The sequence below is a fragment of the Acanthochromis polyacanthus genome, chromosome 8 (genome assembly GCF_021347895.1).
Source record: "Acanthochromis polyacanthus isolate Apoly-LR-REF ecotype Palm Island chromosome 8, KAUST_Apoly_ChrSc, whole genome shotgun sequence".
Taxonomy (NCBI): Eukaryota; Metazoa; Chordata; class Actinopteri; family Pomacentridae; genus Acanthochromis; species Acanthochromis polyacanthus.
The window spans coordinates 27,427,786-27,453,741 of record NC_067120.1 but is presented as its reverse complement, the minus strand read 5'-3'; the positions used below and the strand labels follow the sequence as shown (position 1 = coordinate 27,453,741).

Here is a 25,956-nt window from a genome sequence, read left to right as displayed (position 1 = left end):
TTGTCAGACAAACACCTACTGTAATGATATTTGTTCTCAGCTGCTAAACAATCCTGTACTTTAAATTGAAATGTTATCATAAAATGGTCAGAAAGAAGAGGGTTCTGGGGAAATACTATTAACTCTTCAATTTCTATGCCATAAGTCAGGACAAGGTCAAGAGTGTGATTAAAACTATGAGTTGGTTTATTTACATGTTGAGAAAACCCAATTGACTCTAATAATGAATTAAAAGCTGTTGTAAGGCTGTCGCTGTCTATGTCGGCATGAATGTTAAAATCACCCGCAATAATAACTTTGTCTGAACTGAGCACTAATTCAGATAAAAAGTCTGAGAATTGAGATAAAAACTCAGAATAAGGAGCAGGAGGACGATATATAACAACAAATAAAGCTGGTTTCTGAGCTTTCAAATTTGGATGAGAGAGACGAAGAGTGAGATTTTCAAATGAGCTTTAATCAGGTTTAGGCCTCTGGTTCAATTTTAAACTAGAATGGTAGATTGCTGCTACTCCTCCTCCTCGGCCTGTGATTCGAGGAATATGACAGTTAATATGACTAGGGGGAGTTGATTCGTTTAGGCTAACAAATTCTTCCTGCTGCAACCAGGTTTCAGTCAAACAGAACAAATCAATCTGGTGATCAGTTATCAACTCATTTACTAGCAGAGATTTAGACGAGAGAGATCTAATATTTAACAGACCACATTTAACTGTCCTGTTTCTTTGCTCTGTTGAAATTGCGGTATTAATTTTTATGGTTACTATTTCTTTTGTATATTTTTGATTTGTTTAATTTATTGAATTTTGGTAGTCGGGGGACAGACACAGTCTCAATAAAGCTAACTGAATTACTGGAGGGTGACAGCTGTGAGGAAACTGCAGAGAGGTGTGTAAGACTACAGCTCTCCATCCTGGTCTTAACTCTGGGTTGTCATGCTTTAGGAGTACTAATAAAATCAGCCATATTCCTAGAAATGAGAGCTGCACCAGCCAAAGTGGGATGGATGCCGTCTCTCCTAATCAGACCAGGTTTTCCCCAAAAAGAGCTCCAATTATCTATAAAGCCCACGTCGTTTGATGGACACCACATAGACAACCAGCGGCGAAACGACGACATGCGGCTAAACATGTCATCGCTGGTCAGATCAGGCAAGGGTCCAGAGAAAACTACGGAGTCCGACATGGTTTTGGCAAAAGTACACACCGATGCCACGCTAATTTTGGTGACCTCCGATTGGCGTAACCAGGTGTCGTTACCGCCGACGTGTATAACAATCTTACTATATTTACGATTATCTTTAGCCAGCAGTTTCAAATTTGCTTCTATGTCGCCCGCTCTGGCCCCTGGGAAGCATTTAACTCTGGTCGCTGGTGTCGCTAGCTTCACGTTTCTGACTATGGAGCTCCCACTGATCAGAGTTGGTTTCTCAGCGGGTGTGTCGCTGAACGGGGAAGAACGATTAGAAACATGAAGCGGTTTGTGGTGAGCCGGGACAGCAGGCTTGAGTTTAGGACTATTTTTCCTACGAACTGTCACCCAGCCTTCCGGCTGCTCGGGAGCTGCTAAGGGACGGCTAACAGATGCTACACTAGCAGCTAAGCTATTGCGGTCCGCACCGGCTAAGGGGGCCTGGCTAGCTGCTAGCGGGTTATTTTCCATGGTGCGGAGCCGCGATTCCAATTCGGAGAGCCTCGCCTCCAGAACTACAAAAAGGCTGCACTTATTACACATATCGTTATCACTAAAGGAGGCAGAGGAATAACTAAACATGTGGCACACTGAGCAGGAGAGGAAGAGGCAGAAGCCATGCTAACAACACGACACAGCGCTGAAACAGGAAATGACGCAATATGCTCACCGTAACGTCAAACGTCGCCTGCAGAATCCAGCAGAGCCTGGAGCACTCAGTATGGGTGCAATCCATTTATTATGTCTATGCTTACAACAACCCAGTGGCATTGCCCCACAAGTTCCTCAACAGAAGAGGCTCACTCCCATGGTCGATCGGAAAGCACACATAGTGATGACTTCATGTGGCTCATTCAAATTTGAATCCAGTATAAATATTTGGTTTCATCATATTAAACATGACTTTGTGCTGTTTTTGGGGGGTGCCTAGAAGGTCCCATACAGACATTTTTTTAAGCCTTCATGTTTAAAGAATTCTAGGTGTCAGAGTTCACCAGAATGCACCATTTCAGCCTTTGAATTTCAAAGCTTTCTCCCAAACCCTCCCCCAAGCTCGGTCGCTTGGCTCCCTCGCTTCCAAGGATTCACTTATTTGGTAATTTCCCAATGACATGCCTGATGGGGAAATATACCAGGATCTGCTCTTTTTCCAGGTTAGCAATCAAAGGTCATACACAGATCAGGCATACTATTTTGACCACTGACCGGGGAAAGGAATAACACCTATTATCTCTTCATCATGGCACCTATTAGTGGGTTGGACATATTAAGTAGCAAGTGAACATTTTTTCTTCAAACATGATGTGTTAGAAGCAGGAAAAATGGGCAAGTGTAAGGATTTGAACGAGTTTTATAAGAACCAAATTGACATGGCTAGACGATTGGGTCAGAGCATTTCCAAAAATGCAGCTCTTGTGGGGTGTTTTTGGTCTGCATTGGTCAGCATCTATCAAAAATGGTTTAAGAAAGGAACAGTGGTGAACCAGTGACAGGGTCATGGGTGGCCAAGGCTCATTGATGCACATGGAAAGTGAAGGCTGGTTTGTGTGGTCTGATCCAACAACTGAGCTACTGTTGCTCAGATTGCTGAAGAAGTTAATGCTGGTTCTGATAGAAAGCTGTAAGAATACATAGTGCATCACAATTTGTTGCGTATGGGGTTGCACAACCGCAGACCTGTCAGGGTGCCCGTGCTGTCCCTTTGCACCGCCAAAAGCACCAACAATGGGCACGTGAGCATCAGACCTGGTCACGTGGATGGCTGGATGCATGTGCATCGCTTACCTGGGTAACACATGGCACCAGGATGCACTATGGAAGAAGGCAAGCCAGCAGAGGCAGTGTGATGCTTTGGCCCATGTTATACTGGGAAACCTTGGGTCCTGCCATCCTTGTAGATGCAACTTTGACATGCACTACATACCTAAGCGTTTTTGCAGACCATGTACACCCTTTCATGGAAACGGTATTCCCTGATGGCTGTGGCCTCTTTCAGCAGGATAATGCACTGTGCCAAAAAACAAAAATGGTTCAGGAATGGTTTGAGGAACACAACAACCAGCTTGAGGTCTTGACTTTGCCTCAAAATTCCTCAAATCTCAATCCAATCAAGCATCTGTAGTACACACGTGGACAAAATTGTTGGTACCCCTCAGTTAAAGAAGGAAAAACCCACAATTCTCACTGAAATCACTTGAAACTCACAAAAGTAACAATAAATAAAAATTTATTGAAAATTAAATATTCAAAATCAGCCATCACTTTTGAATTGTTGATTAACATAATTATTTAAAAAAACAAACTAATGAAATAGGGCTGGACAAAAATGATGGTACCCATAACTTAATATTTTGTTGCACAACCTTTTGAGGCAATCACTGCAATTAAACGATTTCTGTATTTGTCAATGAGCGTTCTGCAGCTGTCAACAGGTATTTTGGCCCACTCCTCATGAGCAAACAGCTCCAGTTGTCTCAGGTTTGATGGGTGTCTTCTCCAAATGGCATGTTTCAGCTCTTTCCACATATGTTCAATGGGATTCAGATCTGGGCTCCTTCCACATATGTTCAATGGGATTCAGATCTGGGCTCATAGAAGGCCACTTTAGAATAGTCCAACGCTTTTCTCTCAGCCATTCTTGGGTGTTTTTGGCTGTGTGTTTTGGATCGTTGTCCTGTTGGAAGACCCATGACCTGCGACTGAGACCAAGCTTTCTGACACTAGGCAGCACATTTCTCTCCAGAATGCCTTGATAGTCTTCAGATTTCATCGTACCTTGCACACTTTCAAGACACCCTGTGCCAGATGCAGCAAAGCAGCCCCAAAACATTACTGAGCCTCCTCCATGTTTCACCGTAGGGACAGTGTTCTTTTCTTCGTATGCTTGGTTTTTGAGTCTATGAACATAGAGTTGATGTGCCTTACCAAAAAGCTCCAGTTTGGTCTCATCTGTCCAAAGGACATTCTCCCAGAAGCTTTGTGGCTTGTCAACATGCATTTTTGCAAATTCCAGTCTCGCTTTTTTATGAGTTTTTTTCAGCAGTGGTGTCCTCCTTGGTCGTCTCCCATGAAGTCCACTTTGGCTCAAACAACGACGAATGGTGCGATCTGACACTGATGTACCTTGGCCTTGGAGTTCACCTTTAATTTCTTTGGAGGTTGCTCTGGGCTCTTTGGATACAATTCGAACGATCCGTCTCTTCAATTTGTCATCAATTTTCCTCTTGCGGCCACGTCCAGGGAGGTTGGCTACTGTCCCGTGGGTCTTGAACTTCTGAATAATATGAGCCACTGTTGTCACAGGAACTTCAAGCTGTTTAGAGATGGTCTTATAGCCTTTACCTTTAAGCTGTTTGTCTATAATTTTTTTTCGGATGTCCTGGGACAATTCTCTCCTTCGCTTTCTGTTGTCCATGTTCAGTGTGGTACACACCTTTTCACCAAACAGCAGGGTGACTACTTGTCTCCCTTTAAATAGGCAGACTGACTGATTATGAGTTTGGAAACACCTGTGATGTCAATTAAATGACACACCTGAGTTAATCATGTCACTCTGGTCAAATAGTTTTCAATCTTTTATAGAGGTACCATCATTTTTGTCCAGGCCTGTTTCATTAGTTTGTTTTTTTAAATAATTATGTTAATCAACAATTCAAAAGTAATGGCTGTTTTTGATTATTAATTTTCAATAAATTTGTATTTATTGTTACTTTTGTGAGTTTCAAGTGATTTCAGTGAGAATTGTGGGTTTTTCCTTCTTTAACTGAGGGGTACCAACAATTTTGTCCACGTGTGTATGTGCTGGACAAACAAGTCTGATCCATGGAGGCCCACCTCACAACTTCCAGGACATATAGGATCAGGGCAGGTCATAATGTTATGTCTGATCATTATATAATGTCTCTAAACTTCTTCTCAAGAGGAAAATGGGGACAAATGCTGGTGCTGAGCATTTCACCACATATCACACATATCACCGTCCACTGTGTTTAATCTCATTGATATCAAAATGACACCAGGGTGCGACAAAGTAATCCCAATCAATACAAAACCATCAGACTCATGGTATTCCATGGTTTATGTAGGTGATGTTGGAGTACAGTGGCTTATCCATCCTGTCTGTCACTTCTTTTTTTCCAAATTTAAATTTGTTTTTAGCAAAAGCAGCATTTCATGTATGCATGATGGCACAAATTCTGCTGTTGCATTTTACGAGATGTGGCTGTTTATGACATGAGATACAGCTCAAATAGTGTGAGTAGATAATAAACAGCTTCATAAATGTTTTTTTCCTATTAAGATAAGGTAAATACCCACTTGCCCTCTCATCATCTGTGTAAGGTGTTGCATGTGGCTACAATTTTATTGTCTAAATAGTGCAGAGCTGTTGTCATCATTAGCATAGGGGGAAGAGACCAGTGATGTGACTTGCTCAGGGTTACATTTATTAGGCATCATGCTTACATTTATATTCCACTTCCACACCGAATAGCAGGTGTACCCTAAGTCACTGACACTGTCTATTTACCCAAGACAGATGTCACATGGTTATGTAATGTAGATAAAGACCTTTTAGGCAAAATTGTGATTTTGGTCGGCAGAGAAAATGTTGCCATACACTTGAACAGAAACAGAGAAAATTAGTAGTTATAGGAATTATTGGAAAGTCAAGACTGATATACATGGTGTGCACAACCAGTGCATGTAAACTTTTGTTCGCGACTGCATATAAATAAATTTGACTGTTGGACCATATTTTGTTTTGAAGTAAATATTCATTCACTTTTACTATTTTAATTTTAGACAGCTGACACTTTCCCCTCACCTATGCAGTGTCTCGTGCTAAGAAAAACTGACAACAAAACAGCAGTTTAACACCTCATCTCTGTCTCCTGTTGCTTTTCAGGTGTTCCGTCCACAGCCTCCTCCTGACGGCAAACCTTCGCTGGCCAACAAGAGGAGCTCCACTCTCTCTACTGAGGTCAGAGTCAGAAGCCTGGTTCACTGAAGATGCTGCTGGAGTGTCTTGTATCTGTCAGGATGCTTCACATCATTTGTTGGCTGTGCTAAGGTCACCTCTGCTGAAAGGTTTCACCACAGATCTGTATTTGGCCTGTAGTCAATGTTTGATACTACTGTCTTTAGGCCTTTAAAGCCCCATTTTTAATAATTTGCCGCATTTCGACTCTGTGTACCACCAGGATGGATTTTATGGAATAAAACAATTAAAATATGCTTAAGGTGCCGACTTTCAGCTTTAATTTAAGCCATGGGCCATGGAACAACTGAGCAGCCAATTGTCCCATTACTTTTGGCCCCTTTAAAAGGTGAAGGGCACATATAAAATGTGTTGCAATTCCTACACCGTTCACCTGATTTGGATGTAAATACCTCTAAAGCTGAAAGTCTGCACTTAAAGCACATCTTGTTTTATTTCAAACCCATTGTGGTGGTGTATGGAGCAGAAATGCTGAAAACTGTGTCAAAAAGAGCCTCACAAACTTAAGAAATAAATGTTATGAACGGACATTAAAAAACAACATATAATATGAATGTAAATAAAATTGTGAAATAAACAATAAACAAACAAACAAACTAAGAATGAATTTTGAAAACAGAAAAAAAACTAACAGACACAGCACACAGAATAACACTCACTGTAAGACATTAGAGATTTTCAGAGTCATGTGATCAAGGTTTGAAGGCTGGATTTAAAAGAAAAGTTAAATTTCTCCTCTGTTAGATCTGTATTGTAGAGAAAATGCTGGCACAAATAAATGTTGGACAGGCTTTGTCTCCCTGGTTTTCTCTTTGATGAGCATATGCTCATTTTTCAGATCTTTATTATTCTCTTCTGAATACCCAATCTTGTGTAAGAAACTCAAAGAGATGGAGGGAATTTGTAAAATATCAGCTACTCTGATCAGTCATTCCCTAAGCTTTTAGCTTTTAGTCTGTCTGGTTAAATGCCAAGATTATAAAATCTGACAGTTACAGAAAATGCATGATTCATAATTGATTCACTGTTTGAGACATCACGCCAGCAGTTAGTCTTCCTCGCAGTCTGTAAAGATCAGTCCCTCCTGGAATTCACGATGTTGCGATCGGGCGAATTTATGCAAAATCAACCAATTTCCACGAATTTTGCGCAGCCTTGCAACTTTGTCCAATCACTGAAACTTTCCTGCAATTTTGGCCCTCCTCCCGTGAGTTCCACCAATCATAGCAGCTCCCAGCGCAAATCTAATGCACGTACTTCACCGAATTTACTTCCTTGTTTATGGTTTGAAGATGCTGACATGTGCTATACTAATGTCTCTCATTTAACAACAAAAATGAGTGCTGAAGACCGTGATAAACAATTAATTCACTGATGTTCTTCACCAAAGCGGAGCTACACTGTTTTACAACTGTGCAATATTGTGGTGGAATACAAAAAAAACACACATAAAAAATCATCGATTGATACACACTTTTTTTTAAACACTAAACATATTAGAACGGCTGAAATGAGCGGACAACAGACCAGAATAATCACCATGATGGAAACTATTGCATCCAAATCCATTAGAGCACTGAAAGAATGAGGTAAATTAGATTAACTATTCCACCAAGGAACATGGCGGAGTTATGTGATGATCAGCGTGTGTGAATCCTTCCTCTGTTACCAACATCACTCAAAAATGGACTCAGGGACTTGAATGAAGTTTTCAGGGTCGATCAGAAATGACACAAGGACCAAATGATTCGGCTTTGGCGGTGATACGGCTTAAAATTTGGATCCACGGATTTGTTAAGGATTCATAGTGGCACAGTAACCATGGCAACAAGTGAGCGCTACCTCAGCGGCCTGCTGATGATCACATCATTGTGATCCTTCAACAAATCTACCATTGTGGATGTATCGGAAATGATACAAGGAACAACTGATTAAATTGTGGGGCTGTTTCTGAGTCCCATCAATTCCTGTCGCCCCTGCATAGTTTGGTCACATCATTTATTAACCAGTATCTGGCTGCTGCTAATGTCCCAGCATGGTGTGCCAGCTTTTGTGGAAATGGGTTGGAACATTAAATAATTAATTTCAGAATAAATATTGTCAATTACAGTGTTGAAACATGTTGTACAAGCTGGAAAATAATGCAGCGTTTTAGCAATTGTCACTGTCTCCCGCAATTTCATCACAACAAATAAGGTTAAAACATTGCCACTTATATCGCAATTTTTTAGAAAAGCTGCCGCAAATTCAGGCATTTTCGGCCACAACAATCACGAAAAACGCCCGCGAAATCCTGGAGGGACTGAAAGATCATGAGCGGTTAGCTCACTGTTAGCATGTCAACATGACTAACTGTTTGACACCTATTTACCCAGTTGTACTTGCAGTACAACCAGTCAGGGTGAATTGTCCTGCATGAATTTCAGGACCTAAGGTTGCCAGCAAAACATTGCAGCAAGATTACCATCATTCAGTTCACCAGGTAGTGTTTCTAGTGCTGTGGATGATCTGTGCATGCTAACATGCCAGCATTGGTGTGTAAACAATGGCATACAACATACTTTTAAAAAAAAAAAAACTTAGACTTTATTGTCCCCGTTCCACAGCACCATTCCACTTGATTTACATTGACAGGACAGTACAAAACAAACAAACAAAAAAACCTCACACACATCCAACAAAACACTCTTCAGCACATAAGTGTTGTTTTCACTCTGGCCAGATCACCTTGGCCTTTTATTAAGGGTTGCTATAACACATGGGATCAGGCTTTTGCCTCGTCATGTCAGTGTTCAGTATCTACGGTGGGGACGGAAAGTATTCAGACCTCTTGAAATTTTCCACTCTCTGTCATTGCAGCCATTTGCCAAAATCAAAAAAGTTCATTTTATTTCTCATTAATGTACACTCAGCACCCCATCTTGACAGAAAAACCCAGAAATGTAGAATTGTTTGCAAATTTATTTAAAAAGAAAAACTGTAATATCACATGGTCATGAGTATCCAGACCCTGTGCTCAGTATTGAGTAGAAGCACCCTTTTCAGCTAGTACAGCCATGAGTCTTCTTGGGAATGACGCAATAAGTTTTCACACCTGGATTTGGGGAGCCTCTGCCATTCTTCCTTGCAGATCATCTCCAGTTCTGTCAGGTTGGATGGTGAACGTTGGTGGACAGCCATTTTGAGGTCTCTCCAGAGATGCTCAGTTGGGTTTAGGTCAGGGCTCTGGCTGGGCCAGTCAAGAACGGTCACAGAGTTGTTCTGAAGCCACTCCTTTGTTATTTTAGCTGTGTGCTTAGGGTCATTGTCCTGTTGAAAGGTGAACCTTCAGCCCAGTCTGAGGTCCTGAGCACTCTGGAAGAGGTTTTCCTCCAGGATATCTCTGTACTTGGCCGCATTCATCCTTCCTTCAATTGCAACCAGTCGTCCTGTCCCTTCAGCTGAAAAACACCCCCACAACATGATGCTCCCACCACCATGTTTCACTGTAGGGATTGTATTGGGCAGGTGATGAGCAGTGCCTGGTTTTCTCCACACACACCGCTTAGAATTAACACCAAAAAGTTCAATCTTGGTCTCATCAGACCAGAGAATCTTATTTCTCATAGTCTGGGAGTCCTTCATATGTTTTTTGGCAAACTCTATGTGGTCTTTCATGTGTCTTGCACTGAGGAGAGGCTTCCGTCGGGCCACTCTACCATAAAGCCCTGACTGGTGGAGGGCTGCAGTGATAGCTGACTTTGTGGAACTTCCTCCTATCTCCCGACTGCATCTCTGGAGCTCAGGCACAGTGATCTTTGGGTTCTTCTTTACCTCTCTCACCAAGGCTCTTCTCCCACGATTGCTTAGTTTGGCTGGACGGCCAGGTCTAGGAAGAGTTGTGGTCATCCCAAACTTCTTCCATTTGAGGATTATGGAGGCCACTGTGCTCATAGGAACCTTGAGTGCTGCAGAAATTCTTTTGTAACCTTGGCCAGATCTGTGCCTTACCACAATTCTGTCTCTGAGCTCCTTGGGCAGTTCCTTCGACCTCATGATTCTCATTTGCTCTGACATGCACTGTGAGCTGTAAGGTCTAATATAGACAGGTGTGTGCCTTTCCTAATCAAGTCCAATCAGTTTAATTAAACACAGCTGAACTCCAATAAAGAAGCAGAACCATCTCGAGGAGGATCAGAAGAAATGGACAGCATGTGAGTTAAATATGAATGTCGCTGCAAAGGGTCTGAATACTTATGACCATGTGATATTTCAGTTTTTCTTTTTTAATAAATTTGCAAAAATGTCTACATTTCTGTTTTTTTCTGTCAAGATGGGGTGCTGAGTGTATATTAATGAGAAATAAAATGAACTTTTTCACTCTCTGGCTGCAATGGCACAGAGAGTGAAAAATTTCAAGGGGTCTGAATACTTTCTACCCACTGTATATGCTGAGGGGAGGAAGGGGAGGTATGTGTTGAGCAAGTGTTTTATGTTCTGTTCTAGTATGCTTGCAATTCGTGTAGTGGCCCTGTTATTTAATTCTGTGACGTTTAATGTGGGAAGACCGATTATTTTGAAGGCTGTAGTAGTTATGTCCATGAGTTTGGTTTTGTTTTTAACAATGAGCATGTTATAGAAGCAGGTGGAGCAGTACAGGAGGACAGACTGGATGATGCTTTGATACAACAACAGAAGGAGATGGTTGTCAACATAAAGTCCTTTTAGTTTACAGATGGTTGCGAGTCTGATGGCTTCATCAACAGCATGGAGTTTTAATGTGGAGTGTTTGTGCTTCTTTTTAACATTTTTTTTTCTCTTTAGGTTTGTAGGAAAACTAAAATTCCAAAATACACATATGTCCGACTGGGTGACCTGTCAGCTGGATCTGTTGTTAACGTGTATGGCGTGGTGGTATTCTTCAAACAGCCATTTAAGAGCCGTGGCACAGGTCAGTCAGTAACTCCAACAACAGTGTGATTTGTGTATGTTTCTCAAACAAAAGACAATATTTCTGCAGCCCTGCTAGTAGCTCCATAAGACTGTTGAAGCTAAGTACTAATGTGCACACTAACAATGCTAACATGCTGCAACATTGAATGTTTGCCATCTTCACCATCTTGTTTAAGTGTGTTAGCGTGCTATACCACTTGCTAATGAGCATTAAACACAAAAAATCGGTGGCTGATGGAAAGAATTAAATTTTTGTTGATTAGTGCATTATTTACAGAATTGAATAAATTAAAATTTTGACTAGATGAAAAAATCTGAAAAATGACTAATTGTTGCAATGCATGCCACAGAGATCATGAATGTCTATACCAAATTTTGTGATAATCCCTCAAACAATTTTGAAGGTACAGTCAGGTTGATAAATATTTGGACTTATTAGTGAACCAACAAACCAAAATCTGTTGGTTGGTTCACTACTTTGGTCCAATTATATTTGGACATTGATACAATTATCAGCATTTTGTGTCTGTACACCATCACAGTGGATTTAAAATGAAATGATCAATGTCCAATCAATCAATGTCCAAATATATTTGGACCAAAGTAGTGAACCCACCAACCAACCAACCAACAGACTTATCAGCATTGCCATACCAGCAGATGTTCCACTGCTGGCCAACATGCCTCTGCTAAGATACAGTAATATTTTCAGACAGAAAAACCATGTTAATATGAACAAAAAAACATCATATCAACTGAAAAAATAATGACTAAACATCCCATTGTTAAATTTTTTTTTAGAAATTTTATGTTAAAATTTTGAGAACAAAGTCATGCTTTTGGGCTGTCTAGTACAGTGTTTCTCAATTGGTGGGTCGCGACTCAAAAGTGGGTCGCAGACCCGTTTTCTGTGGGTCGCGGTCCTTTGGGGAAAAAAATGTGAAGAAAAAAAATTGAGTGTCATTCATACTCCTGAACAGTGGATGCAGTGTATCAGCCAGAGGGGGTCACTGGTACCAAACAGGGGGGCAAATGCTATCAATTAATTTTTGAAATGTGTATATATGTAGATAATAAAAATGCATGATAGCAGTGTGAGAGTGGTAGCTTTCTGTAAAATATTGGCATGTTTGATATACATGGTAGTTTCCTTTACAGTATTTTGGCTGCAGTGCCCTTTAAGTGGTTGTCTACTAATATCTTCTGACAGTTTGAAGATATTATTACAAATATGGGCTTAATCAAAAGCTAAGATATAGGCCTTTAAGATAAATATTCATATTCGGTGCAGAAAACGTTATTGTAGGAAAACTAGCTGCTGGTACTTACCCCTACCCCTTAAATATTTGTGTTATTTTGGAAAAATTCTAAAGTAGTGATCTCAGAAGACATCCATGTAGTTTATGACAATATGTTTGGCTAAATTACTTAGACTTGAGTCTTTTCTACATAATGCATATCTTACATTAGGAATTTATGCATGTTCTAGAAGAAATTATGTGAAAATAATGTAACACAGTCTAGGGTAGAAAGGGTAAACTTGCAGCATTGAAACTTCTTAGGAAGGACCAGGCAACACAAGAAGCATTCAGTCAACTGGACAAGGAATGGAATGTCGCACCAGCTCTGTACGAGGCACTAGAAGGGTTCACATGCAAGTTGTATGTGTCCAACAGCAAAGTGGCAAAAATCAATGATCTGCGGTATCACTTATTTTGCACAATAAAGGGTGAAGTAGAATCACATCAACTGCCACCATGTCAGGATTGCCTATACAGACACATTCAACGAGCGAATTATCAAACTGCTATATGGCGACGTTGTTTAATGAGTCACCCTGATATTCCAAGCCCAGTTGGCCACGGATGGAGTATGGAAACAGTTGAAGGACAAAGTAAGCTAGCTATTGACTGGATGGATGGTTTTCCAGCCCCATCTTCGGTCCTGGAATTGCTGGCATGCAGTTGCTCAAGGTCATGCAAAGCACCTGAGTGTACATGCATTGCAAATGGACTGAGGTGCACTCACATGTGCAAACTTAAAAACTATACTAACCAACCAAATGATGAGGAAGAAAGTGAAGTGGACATATCAAGTGAAGACGAAATTGACGAGCCTGATTATTAAATTATTCTCACAACCTTAAAAACTATAACATATGCAAGCTCAACGTTGTGTAAGAAGTTTTCACAGTGTACAGAGTGGCTATTCATAATCAGTAAAATATGTCTATAAACCAATGGTTTCCGCCATGTTTACATATTCTGCTGTAGATATTGAAACATTCCCCTTATGTCATGTATATTGATAATTCAATATTAGCTTAACACAAACATTGGCTTTTATTCCTTGTGGTCACCATGTACGATGCGTTCTTCATTATTGTTATAATGCTTTGTAGAAAAAGAGCTTCATGTAGACTTTGTATATAGTTTAAGAGAAACAAAGAGAGATTAAATTGTAATAAACATGCTTTGTCTTGCCAACAGATATAAAAAGAGAGAGAGAGAGAGAGAGAGAGGGAGGGAGAGAGGGAGAGAGTGAGAACTATATTTGATTCCCTAGTGGACATGATTGTTATCTGGTTGTTATACCACTGCATAAGCATTCTAATGAAACCACAGTGCAAACGTATCAGTAAATTTAAGGGGTAGGGGTAAACAAATAAACATATTGTGGCAACTTGTTCTAGGATAGGCCTAAATATTTATTTTTGGGTAAAAGTATATTGCATTAGCTTTTTAGTGGTATATTATTTGTAGCTCTACCCTGAGTAGAACAAAAGTTATTACAAAATGTTCTTCAAAAAGTATGTGCTGCTGAAAATCATAATTTGATCGACTACTTTTCTAATTTCCTCAAAATCTGCAGCAAAATCTGCACAATAAGTCATTAACAAATATGCATTTTGTACCAAAGGCCTTGGTAAATGTATTAAAGGTCAAATAATTATTCTTAAGAACCTTATTGTTGAAAAAAAAAACAATAAACATTGACCAAAATCGAAATATTTTCAAATTTTAAGGGGTAGGGGTAAATATAATCGCAAATTTCATCTCAAATAAATTACATTTTACCACATATGAATATTTGTCTTAAATACCTGTCTCCTGGCTTTAAATTAAGACCAAATTTGTCATGATATTTTTATTCTACTTTAAGTTATTGACAGAAATTCTCTTAAAGGTCATCATGGGCAAAAGCTATCAAAAGGACCGACATTGCATATCAGACATGCCAATATTTTACAGAAAGCTACCACTCTCACACTGCTATCATACATTTTTACTATTTACAGATGTATACCTTTTAAAAAATAACTAATAGCATTTGCCCCCCTGTTTGGTACCGATGGCCCAAATTTTGGAGTCGGGCTGATAGACTACAAGAGTTAAGAATAAAAGAACTCCCAAGCCACAGCAGTATCAGGAATTAAGTAAAGTCTGTTTCAATTGACCCTTTGCAAGTCACGGATAAATAGATCACTATTAAAGGATTTAGTATCTCGTATTGTAATATATTTAGAAGGTAATCGCAGTGTAAAAGTTTTCCATATACAAAAAACTATACAGTGATGGCTGAAACAGTCTGGACGGACACCAGATTAAAACGCCGTAGTTTGCCCATGCCTTCCTTGTATAGTGCTCTCAAAGTATCACACAATGCACAGTGAAAAGTAATGTGCAGCTGATAGTTGCTAACTGAGCAATATATATGATATGATATACCATCATGCCTTGCCTTGAAGGAGAAAGATTGGTGCCATTTCAACAACTTCCTGATGGCTATTTATGTTTATATTTATATTTTACAAAATAGGTCTTTCCTTTTGTTTAGCTTCTTAAAATGACACTGGGCATGAGAGAAATCCATGAGTTATTATGTGAAAATATTAAAATGAAAAATAGTAATTTGTATTAGTATTAGTGCTGGACAACTATTACAATTTTCAATCGCAATTAATTGCAGTGTTATGCGTAAATTAAATAATGAATTTAAAAGTAGTGTATTCTGCCCTTTTGAAAGTGCTGCTATATGAACAAAAATGCAATCACATTTGGTTTGCAAACACTTTAAACAAATAAAGTTACCCTCAGAGTCCAGAGCCATGATCATAACGTTATAACCGGGAACTTCCCAGCAACAGCAAGTGAACATTTATATACCTGTATTCTTATTTTTTCTATAAACAAGTACCAGCAGAAACATTTTTCTTTGATCAGGGAGTAACCGAAACAATCCATGTTCAGTAGTGGCTGTCTCTGTTAGAGCGAAGTGAAGTGGTCAAACACAAAAAAGTACACAGCTGGGACTGACTGTGCAAAAGACCTTTCAGTCTGTGAAGTCCATGTTTGTACTTCTTTTTCTTGGCCTTTGTAGGCTTTAATATATAGGACAGTGGATAGCGGATCTCTGCCCCTCTGCCCTCTCTACCCGTCTACCTCTCTACTTCTCTACCCCTCTACCTCTTCAATCCCTCCTAACCCACCAGCCAGCAGGCAGATGGGTTCCCCCACATACAGATCCAGGTTCTGCTCAAAGTTTCTTCCCATTAAAAGGGAGTTTTTCTTGCCACTGTGGCCTTAGGGCTTGCTCTGGGGGTTCAGGCATTTGGGTTCTGTAAGGCATCTTGAGACAATTTGACCTGTAATTGGCGCTATACAAATAAAATTGAATTGAACTGATTGACAGGAAACATGGGAAGAAGAGTATATGGCCATGAGTCAGACTCGAATCCATGACTGCTGCATCGGGGACTATAGTCCCAGGTTATTTTGTCACACACACACAAAAAACCTTCTAGTGATGCAGGTTGAGGCTGTCATTCGCTGTGATCCTAAGAATGTTACACAGACCGACATCTTCCACAATATTTATCGGAATGCAGTCTGTGGCCAACTACTTCGCTGCGGCATTTGTTAGCTTGTCTTGTTTTAGTTTCTCTGCTTCTCCCACATGCTGCATCCAACTAGTCTGACGAAGCTTCCCTCCACTGTTAGTTTGGGTGAGATATGATGACGCCCATCCCGAGCACTGATCAACATCCACCCCTCCTGTGACCCATGGTTAGTCTGTCTGGGCATTCAGAGCCAGTGAGCAATGGACTAATGGACTAATATTGTTGTGACCCTCTGTGATGAAAGAGTGAGACTTTATTTCATTCTCTGGTTGTTTATTGAACCTTCCCACAGACTATTGTGGGCCGAACCCAACACCAAAATACCTACAAAACCCTATAACTTCCAAAATTACCCGCCGTTCCCAGCTGTCCCTCACTCAACACACACGCTACTGCTGACTCTGAGCCAATCAGAGGTGAGCTAACAACATACAAGTTAACTAACTGAACAATAAACATTGAAACCTCAACAACAACATCAGTCCATTACTATAATAATGTAAAGGATAAATAATGTAATGTAAAGTAAAATATTTGTCGCCATTAATTAACGCGTTAACGTTTCCAGCCCTAATTAATATATACAGTGGAAGCACAGCAATGTATCACAACAAAAACAAAGAATAAAAGTGTTTTTTTCATTCATTATTTTGGAAAAGCCACTTCGTAGAATATGAATTTATCAGTAAAATACTGATCAGTTCGCTCTCTGTTACTTTTAACTGAGTATCAGTTGTAACGTAATTAAAATTGCAGAGACTTGAATGGTATCCAAAAGTGTTACTTGAGCTGATGAACTCTGTCTATAGTTGACTATATAGTAGTCCCTATATATGGAGTAATGTAGGCAGCCATCCATTATATTTAAGGGCATTGCCTTGGACTGTAGAAAATTGTAGTGATTGTGTGTATTATTTAGTCAGCAGTTTCCAATGACTCCTACAACTCTTAATTTTCAGTGATGGATTATTGAAACGTGCCTTTGTCAAAAAACAAAACAAAAACACAAACATAAATTTTGGTTCCTTCAAGGATTTATTATAGGTCTTCTGGCAATATGACAAAATCTGCTGTATCAAAAATATACATACAAATTTAAATATTTTCTTAGTTTTGATTTATAGGAAGTTGTATTAGTTACATTTTATTAGTTACATGGCATCTGAACTTCTCATGAGTGATTCTTTTCAAAGTCAATTAGACTTAGCAACAAATGCTACCATGGGAAAATCTAAGGAGCTCAGCACAGATCTGAAAATGTAAGTCATCAACTTGAACAAGTCAGGAAAATTCCTGTTAGCCATTCCGAAGCAGTTACTGATCCCAAAAGTGTCTGTGCAAAGAGTTGCTTATAAGGATAAAGTGCATAGTAAAGTTGTATCACTGCAGTGATGAGTAAGAAAACATATGCTATCTCTGCCGAGACAGGGTTCCCACGCGTTGTGGAAATCCTGGAAAACCTGGAAAATGACTGACCAATTTTCCAGTCATGGAAAACATATGGAAAATGAGAAAAAAAGGTCAAATGTCCTGGAAACGGTTAACTTGTCCTGGAAAAATATTTGTCCTCCCCCTGTCAATGCAAACGGGTTACAAGTTATGCGCATGCATGTCTGTTGTCACCGTATTTTCTGGACAACATTGAGGCATTTAACATATATAAAATAGCGCTTCTCTGCTTCGAGCCGGTGCAGCGCCCCATGTGACGCTACCAGCCAATCAAATTTGCATTCCCCTGAGTTGGCCGTAACTTGCGAGATGAAACACAACTCTGATATCAGCATAGCGGCGGCTTAACAGGTATGGGCCATGTTTCACTCAGTAGCTCACAGTTGTTGTATTGTCTGATAAAAATAAGGGAATGAAAACAACATTATGAATTCTGTTGTGTGGGTGGAGTGGGTGTTGCGACACCTGCACTTTTACTGAAACATCATTTCATTCCCCTTACTGCTGAGGTGTGTGGTGACGTCCGCGTAAACTTACATCTTCCCACAACAGTTGAGGGTGCAGCTGAGCGTTTCATGTCTGAAATCAAACTTTCAGTTGATGACGCCGGTCAACACCATAGAATACAGTCTATGGTCAACACAGATAAAGTCTCTGTCCCGAAACGTCCGGCTGCGTATGATCGTGACGTCATGGTGACATCGCTCACTTCACCTCCTACGTCCTCCTACCTGATAACGTGTGTCTGTACCGACTGGAAATGTCCTGGAAAAGTCCTGGAAAACCTTTCAGGGGAAAGAGTGGGAACCCTGTGAGAGATGAATGTGTAGGATGGTCAAGAGTCAACCAAGAATCACCATCCTTTCTCATTAAGTGGCACTTCTAGGTTTGGCTGACGGTTGCTGCTGATTACATGAACCAAGAAAAAGCCTTGTGGAATCAAGTTCTGTGGTCAGAAAAGTTTCTTTTAACAAAAATAGCTATTTGGCCACAATGACCGGAAATACGATCATGGAAAAAATTATTAGACCACCCTTGTTTTCTTCATTTTCTTGTTCAGTGCCTGGTACAACTAAAGGTACATTTGAATGGACAAATACAACGCTAACAATGAAAAAAGCTCAAAAAAGTTTAATTTAAGAGCTGATATCTAGTCATTTTCCATGATTTTCTTGATAATAACCGAAATTACTTAAGTTCTTACTTCAGTAGCTATGGCATTGTACTGCCACAAACAGTGCTTTTCGGCATTCCATGTTTTCTTTTCTGTCTGTTTTAGTCACATGACACACAGGAGTTAGTACTTGATTGTATAACCGTTGCTTTTTATGACTGCAGCCATACGTCTTAGCCTGCTCTTCACTAGCTTCTGACATTGTTCTGCTGTCACAGCAGGCCATTCCTGTTCCACAAATTCAAACAAATTTGCTTTGTTTTGGGGCCTGTGGTTCTCCATTTTGCATTTCATGATTTTCCACAAGTTTTCAATTGGATTTAGAGCTGGTGATTGAGCAGGCCAAGGCATGATTCGACTATTTTGGTTCTCCATCCAGGCTTTAACTGACCTTGCCGTGTGGCAAGGAGCATTGTCTCGTCAGAAAATCCAGTCATTAGAGGCAAGAATGAGTTTTTCAGCTGATGGAAGAAGACTGTTTTCAAGAGTAGCTCTGTACATGACCTGGGTCATTCACCCTTCACACAATTGCATTTTCCCTGTTCTAGCCATACTGAAACAACCCCAGATCGTCACTGATCCATCCCCATGTTTTACTGTAGGGGCAAGACAGTCAGGTTTGTAAGCTTCTCCAGGCTGGAGTGGGCATAAACTGAAAATCACTGAATAGAACGTTAGTCCAATAATCAGTAGTCCATTCCTTGTGATCCCCAGCAAAAAGTAACCGGGCTTTCCTCCGCCTTTCATTGATGAAGGGCTTCTTCCATGCCCTGTGTGACTTCAGACCAGCTTCAACAAGTCGGTTTCAAACTATCCTTGCCGAACAAGTCTCATTACTCGACAGTGCCCACTCATTTTTTAAGTCCCTGGAAGTCTGATTGCAATTCCTGACACAGGAATGGATGAGTGCATGGTCATCTCTTTGGGTAGAAAGATGTTTCCTGCTGCAACCATCTAGCAATTTGGTATTACCATTTCAGCTTGTTTTTTCTTTGTCTTGGAGATCTTTAGTTTTTTCACTACCTACCTCACTACCTGTCTCTCACTCATCAATTTACAGCAGTGCTAAGATGGCTGTTTTTGTGGCTTCACATAATTCTTTTCTGTTAGGCATTATGTGATAGCTGACCACTTCTGAGTTGTGCTCTCACCCTTTGCATGTGCAGTGCTGCTTATGACATGAAATGGCCCCTTATTAGCCTAGCCTAGCCGTGCTAGACAACCCACGGCAACGAATTTAATTCTCTGCCAGGGTCGACAACAAAAACGACAACAGTCGTTGAGCTCCATTAGCACCGACTCTGAATAATCTTTCTGTTAACATGTCTGTAATATACTTGAGCTTCACCCATTGACTGTATAAATAAGGCTTCACCGAACTCCCGCATCCTCTGATTTCCGGCGCTCTAGGAACTACGTCAGCATATTTGTTGCGCTGATTGGTTGTATACCTACCCAATTGCTGCAGAGTGATTTGAAAGACAACCTTTTTGCCCGCCTCCCTCCCTGTCGAGAGTTCCTAGACCCTTGCGTCTTCAGACCTGGGTCTAGCGCGGCTAGGCTAGCCTCTTATATATCCTGGGAATACTATTAAGCTTAAGCATGTCAAATCGGACATTAAGTATTATGTAATCAGCTACATTTTTTTGTTGTGTTCATTGTATTTGTCTAATTTTTTTTTCCATGACTGTATATTTGGAGGAGAAAAACTGAGGCCTTTATATTAAAAGACCCTGTACCTACTATCAGGCATGACAGTGCTATTGTCATGCTTTGGGGGTGTTTTGCTGCCCCTGTAACTGGTGCTTTACACAAAGTAAATGGAATTAAAAATAAATGGAATAATGACAAAGGAGCATTACCATTCATTCGACATTCTTCAGGAAAGTCTAAAATCATCAGCTGGAGAGTTGGCTCTTGGACACAGTTAGGTATTGCAACAAGACAATGACTCCACACAAAAATGCATCAAAAATGGTGAAGAAATGGCTGAATTGAGCTCTAATTAAAGGTTTAGACTGACCTCCCCACAGGCCAGACTTAAACTACATTGACAACCTATGGACTGTGCTGAAGAAACACGTTTGTATCAGTAAACCAACAAATTTAGTGTAACTGCACCAGTTCTTTCCAGAGGAATGACAAAAAATACAACCGAAAACTTGCCAGAAGCTTGTGGACAGCAACAGAAGTACCGAGTTGGTGTGAAAATCCCCAGGGGACATTTCACCAAATTTTAGCACTAACTTGTGATTCCATCACAGAAAACTAAGAAATGCTGGAGTCATTGGAAACTTCAGACTGCCATGATTTGCATAGTCTTTGCAAGTTTATGTACTGTATACTTTTGTTCACAACTGTATACCTGGATAAGCAGCTTATGTTACCTGAACTTGTGATTTTGAACAACACACTGTTTATAAACATGACATAGCTAATAGTGACAGCACTCATTGGTTGAAAGCACAAAGTTTCAGCATATAGACAGGGCTATCTTTTCCATTAGAAGTCAGGATCTTTTTGTTTAGGGAGAATGGTGTGCTACCTTTCACACGACGTGCAGCCTTTAGTCTCAGTAGCTACATACATGGCAGGCATTGAAGCCTTTCCGTCCTAATACCGAATCAATAATTTCTAAAATCTATCAAGACGCTTATCACAGAGCCCCCACTTATCAGAACATTGGTGTGATTGCAGTGTGACTTGCACACTGGCCTCAGCCTCAAACTGCGATAACTGCAGATTATTTCAAACACTTGGCCCTGGATCAGCTTGCCAGTGGACCATCCAAATCATCCAGCAGAAACACAGTCATCTCAGTTATGGGAAATATGTCAGCATGAAATAAAGGGGAGCATTCATTTAATTATTGAGGGAAATAGATGGGCAGCAACCTCAGGTCAGGTCAATATGTAAATGTCTGAGCAAGTTGTCCAAGAAAATCAAATCCTCAAAAGCCTCTGTGTCATTTTTTTAGGGGTCATGAGGGTTGAATCCAAGTTTCCTCCAACTACTTTGTACATGCAGCAACCTGCCTTGGCTTTAAGTTTATTGTCATTCACATAGAGTTTTATCACAAAGCAGGATGAAAAGTATTTTTTTACTCATTACTAACCAGAAAAGAGTCTATAATCCATAAAACTGTTTTTAATCTTTTGCTTTCATGGTGAACCACACATTTGTTTCTGACACTTGGAATTTTCTTTTCATAGACTCCTGCTCCATCCTGAAGATCACTGATCAGTCCAACCAGAACATCACCTGTAGCATCTTCTGTGAGAAGCTGGAGGACCATCCCAAAATCTTTCAAATTGGAGACATTGTCCGCATGCACAGAGTCAAGGTCTGACCTTCCAAATCAGATTTTGTTGTAACTTTTTACTTGCTACATGTTAATTTGTAGATTTTCATCACGCTTTTCTACACAGGCTCAGTTCTTCAAAGACTCCATTTCGCTTGTCAACACCTCTGGTTTCTCTGTGGTGACATTTGATGGAACAGTAGGCAGAGCTGTGGAACCGCGAACATCTAGCCGCTCTTTTCACTTCAACCAGGAGGACCGGCGGACAGTGGAGGAGCTGCGATCCTGGGCCTCAAGCCAGGCTCTCCTCCCCACCGTTTCTGCTGCAATCCGCCTGTCTGCTGTGCAGCCCAAATCTTACTTTGACCTGACCTGTCAGCTGCTGGCCAAAGCCCCCATAGACTCCACCTGCATCCTGCTAAGGGTAAGAAACCTGAAGAAAAGCTGCTTTCAAGAACAAATGCAGCCCACTGCAAATATGCACAGCAGTCATTATTGGGGTACCTATTGAAACTCATGGAATTATTAATGGAATTGTTTTCTGATGATCAGTTGTGTAACTTTCGGGGTCAACAAATGTGATAGTGTTAAAAAAAAAACAATATAAATTTCATTTGATCTTCTCAGGATGAAAATATAAAAATAAAAAAAAATATTAATTTTTGCAGGTGAGTAAACAGGGACAGTACAGGTGTCAAAGAGAAATAAGATAAACTTCACATTGATTACTTAGCATTTTTTTAATTGTAGAAAACCTGTTTGAAATCGATAACCTCACCTTTTTCAGATTAATTTTTAACTGTTGCATCCCTATCAGTAAACTAAGATAGTAAATAATAATACAGGACACTAATGAGCAAACCCACATGATCATATAATCACCTCTGCATTTGAAATGCAGTATGTGCATGTATGCAAGTTTCTACAAAGATATAGATGTTTGAAAAAAGAAAAACTGTTTTCTTGCACTGTAGCTACACTGAACAGACAATGTATGTAGTCTGATCAGATGTGCTGTGGATTGTATCTTTTTGTGGGCTATATCTGCAGTGTGGTGAGCATTCATTTTGTGATTTTTGTGTCTTCTGTTTCTGAACCCAGCACAGTGCTGTGAAACTTCAGGTTTTTAATCAATATTGTGTTCTGTGGGTAAGTTACCATGATCTACAGGCTCTGTAAGGTATAAAGTTACTATTCAATTCAATTCAATTCAATTTTATTTATATAGCGTCAATTACAGTCAACTCGTCTCAAGACGCTTTACAGAACCCAAATGCCTGACCCCCAGAGCAAGCCCAAAGGCGAGAGTGGCAAGGAAAAACACCCTTTTAACAGGGAAGAAACCTCGAGCAGAACCCGGCTCTATATAGGGGGGACCCATCTGCCTGCTGGCCGGGCGGGTTGAGAAGGACTAAGCAACTGTGAGCTGGTGCTGGCAAATACAGTATATGCCGACAGTGTGATCATGACTCTAAAGTTGAAGCCCTGTTTGTTACAAACACATAGATACTTTATGACCCATTTCTGTATTAAATGTCCATGCACACCGTGCATGAAAATAAGAGTTACATTTTTATGGTTGCAGTGTGAACTTTGACTGACTTCCATGTGTTCCCATGATGTTCAGCAAAGGCCAGAACTGTGGTTTTAAATTTGTTTTTCATATTTGTTGACTACACAATTTAATTTGAATTGATTCCACATCACATACTAATGAAAATTAATGGTAGACCCTGAGGGTGAGGTTTACCTTTAGTGTGGGATGTGTCCTGCTAATAAACAGTCAACCAGAAAATCCCTCTGTGTTCATGCTGCTGCACCCCAATTACTAAGAAGCTTCCCTCTAGGATATATACTGTCAGCTTATATCCATTTGTTCTTACCATCTTGTTTATATTACCCACCTGCCTTTTCAGTGTGAATGTGGCATTTTCTTGTCAGGAAACTGTATTGCTGTCTTGTTCCTCAATGTTATTCCAATGCCTTCCCTCCTGTAATAGCAATCTTTTTCTTCATTAAATTTGAAAATGTACATAGTTAATATTAAATTTTGGCCTTTGGTGTAGTGGAGCTGTTTACTTTGTGTCTTCACTTGTCTTGAAGTTAATCTACTTTACATTCTGGTGATCTCAAGGAGGGGAGTTCTCATGAGATTTATCTTGGTCTTGAGCAGCTTTACCTGCCACTGCAGTTTTCAGAACAGAAATGAGGCTGTAAATGATGGCTGGATTCTTGCTGGATCAGTGAGACTGAGGAAATAAATTCGAACAGGATTTGGCAGTGACTGTCAGTATGCAGACAGTAGGCTCTCACTGATTTTAAAGCTGCTCTGAGCCTGTTGTAACACAATGAAACATACAACCAGGAAAATATGTTTTTCAAACCATAACAGACTACTTGATAATCTTCATAGATACTGATGTTGTACTCTGCCTCTCCTCAAGCAGATCAAAACATCAAAAGGAAGACATTAATGATGCATCCTAATTAGATGCCTAAACCATCTTAACTGGCACTTTCTAGTTGCAATTTCAGTCTTTCACTGGTTACCCAAAGTTTTTTAGGACAGCTTAGTGTCGGGAAGTACCCTTTCAACAATTTGTCTGAGAATTGCCACCGTAATGTGGTGAACCTGTATGTACATCTATGTGATTCTGGGATTGTGTGCTGTCTGGAGCAACCTGGAAGGGTCTCCCAAGGCAAACTGTGGATACAAATGTACATGTAATTCTCTAGTATCGCTAGTGCTGACAACATGTCTGCAATTTCTTTGATATTATAAATAAACAAGTACCATCATGTTTTGCAGTGTTTTGGCATGGACATGGAAGGGAAATATTGGTTCTAGTGACTTGCCTTGTCCAAATGTGCTCCCCAACAATATTGTCCAGCTCCTCCTAGGCTGGACAAGAAACATATTCAATCCTGTGTATTCTGGAGCTACTGCAGGGTCTCCTACTAGTTGAACATTTTTGGAAAACCTCTAATGGAAAGCCCCAAGAAGATGACATGAGGACATGCCCAAATCACTTCAACTAACTCCTCTCTAGGCAAAGAAGCAGCACCTGTTAAACAAACTCAGTTTGAATGTCTGACCTCACCATATCTTTTGTGAACCCTAAAAGGGGTGAACCCTTAGAGATATGCCGATCAGGCATAACAGTATGACCACTGACAAGTGAAGTGAATAACAGTGATTAGCTCTTCATCATGGCACCTGTTGGTGGGTTGGATATATTAGGCAGCAAGTGAACATTTTGTCCTCAAAGTTTATATTTTAGAAGCAGGAAAAATGGAAAAACATAAGGATTTGAACGAGTTTGACAAGGGCCAAATTGAGATGGCGAGATGACTGGGTTAGAGCATCTTCAAAACTGCGGCTCTTGTGGGGTGTTCCTGGTCTGCATTGGTCGGTATCTATCAAAAGTGGTCCATGGAAGGAACAGTGGTGAACCAGCGACAGGGCCATGGGCGGCCGAGGTTTATTGATGCACGTGGGGGGGAAGGCAGGTTTGTGTGGTCCAATCCAACAGACGAGCTACAGTTGCCCAGATTGCTGAAGAAGTTAATGCCGGTTCTGATAGAAAGCTGTCAGAATAAACAGTGCAACGCAGTTTGTTGCGTACAGGGCTGCATATTCGCAGTCCAGTCAAGGTGCCCATGCTCACCCCTGTGCACCACCGACAGTACCAACAATGCGCAAGTGAACATTAGACCTGGATCACAGAGCAATGGAAGAAGGTAACTTGGTTTGATGAATCATGTTTTCTTTTACATCACATGGATGGATGGACTTTCCTGGGGAACACATGGCACCTGAATGTACTTTGGGAAGAAGGCAAGCCAATGGGAGCAGTGTGATGCTTTGGCCAATGTTCTGTTTGGGACCCTTGGGCACGGCCATCCATGTGGATGTTACTTTGACCACCTACCTAAGCACTGTTGCAGACCATGTACACCCTTTCATGGAAACTGAGTTCCCTGATCGCTGTGGCCTCTTTCAGCAGGAT

The 25,956-nt window shown here is 40.4% G+C and overlaps 1 protein-coding gene across 7 annotated transcripts in view; it reads left to right on the top strand.

Annotated features, from left to right (window-relative positions):
- Positions 1 to 25,956, top strand: part of pot1 (protection of telomeres 1 homolog) — a 132,653-nt gene that overhangs the window by 51,068 nt on the left and 55,629 nt on the right. For 6 of the 7 annotated variants that reach the window (XR_007943623.1, XM_051951558.1, XM_051951559.1 and 3 more), the window contains exons 6-9: positions 6,098 to 6,172; positions 10,994 to 11,120; positions 21,858 to 21,988; positions 22,074 to 22,370. Coding sequence is in view for 6 of the 7 variants with exons in the window: in XM_051951558.1 (XP_051807518.1) it covers positions 6,098 to 6,172; positions 10,994 to 11,120; positions 21,858 to 21,988; positions 22,074 to 22,370 (630 nt within the window). In the remaining variant the exon portion in view is untranslated. The remainder of the gene's footprint in view (positions 1 to 6,097; positions 6,173 to 10,993; positions 11,121 to 21,857; positions 21,989 to 22,073; positions 22,371 to 25,956) is intronic. The other variant, XM_051951562.1, reaches the window with a different exon arrangement.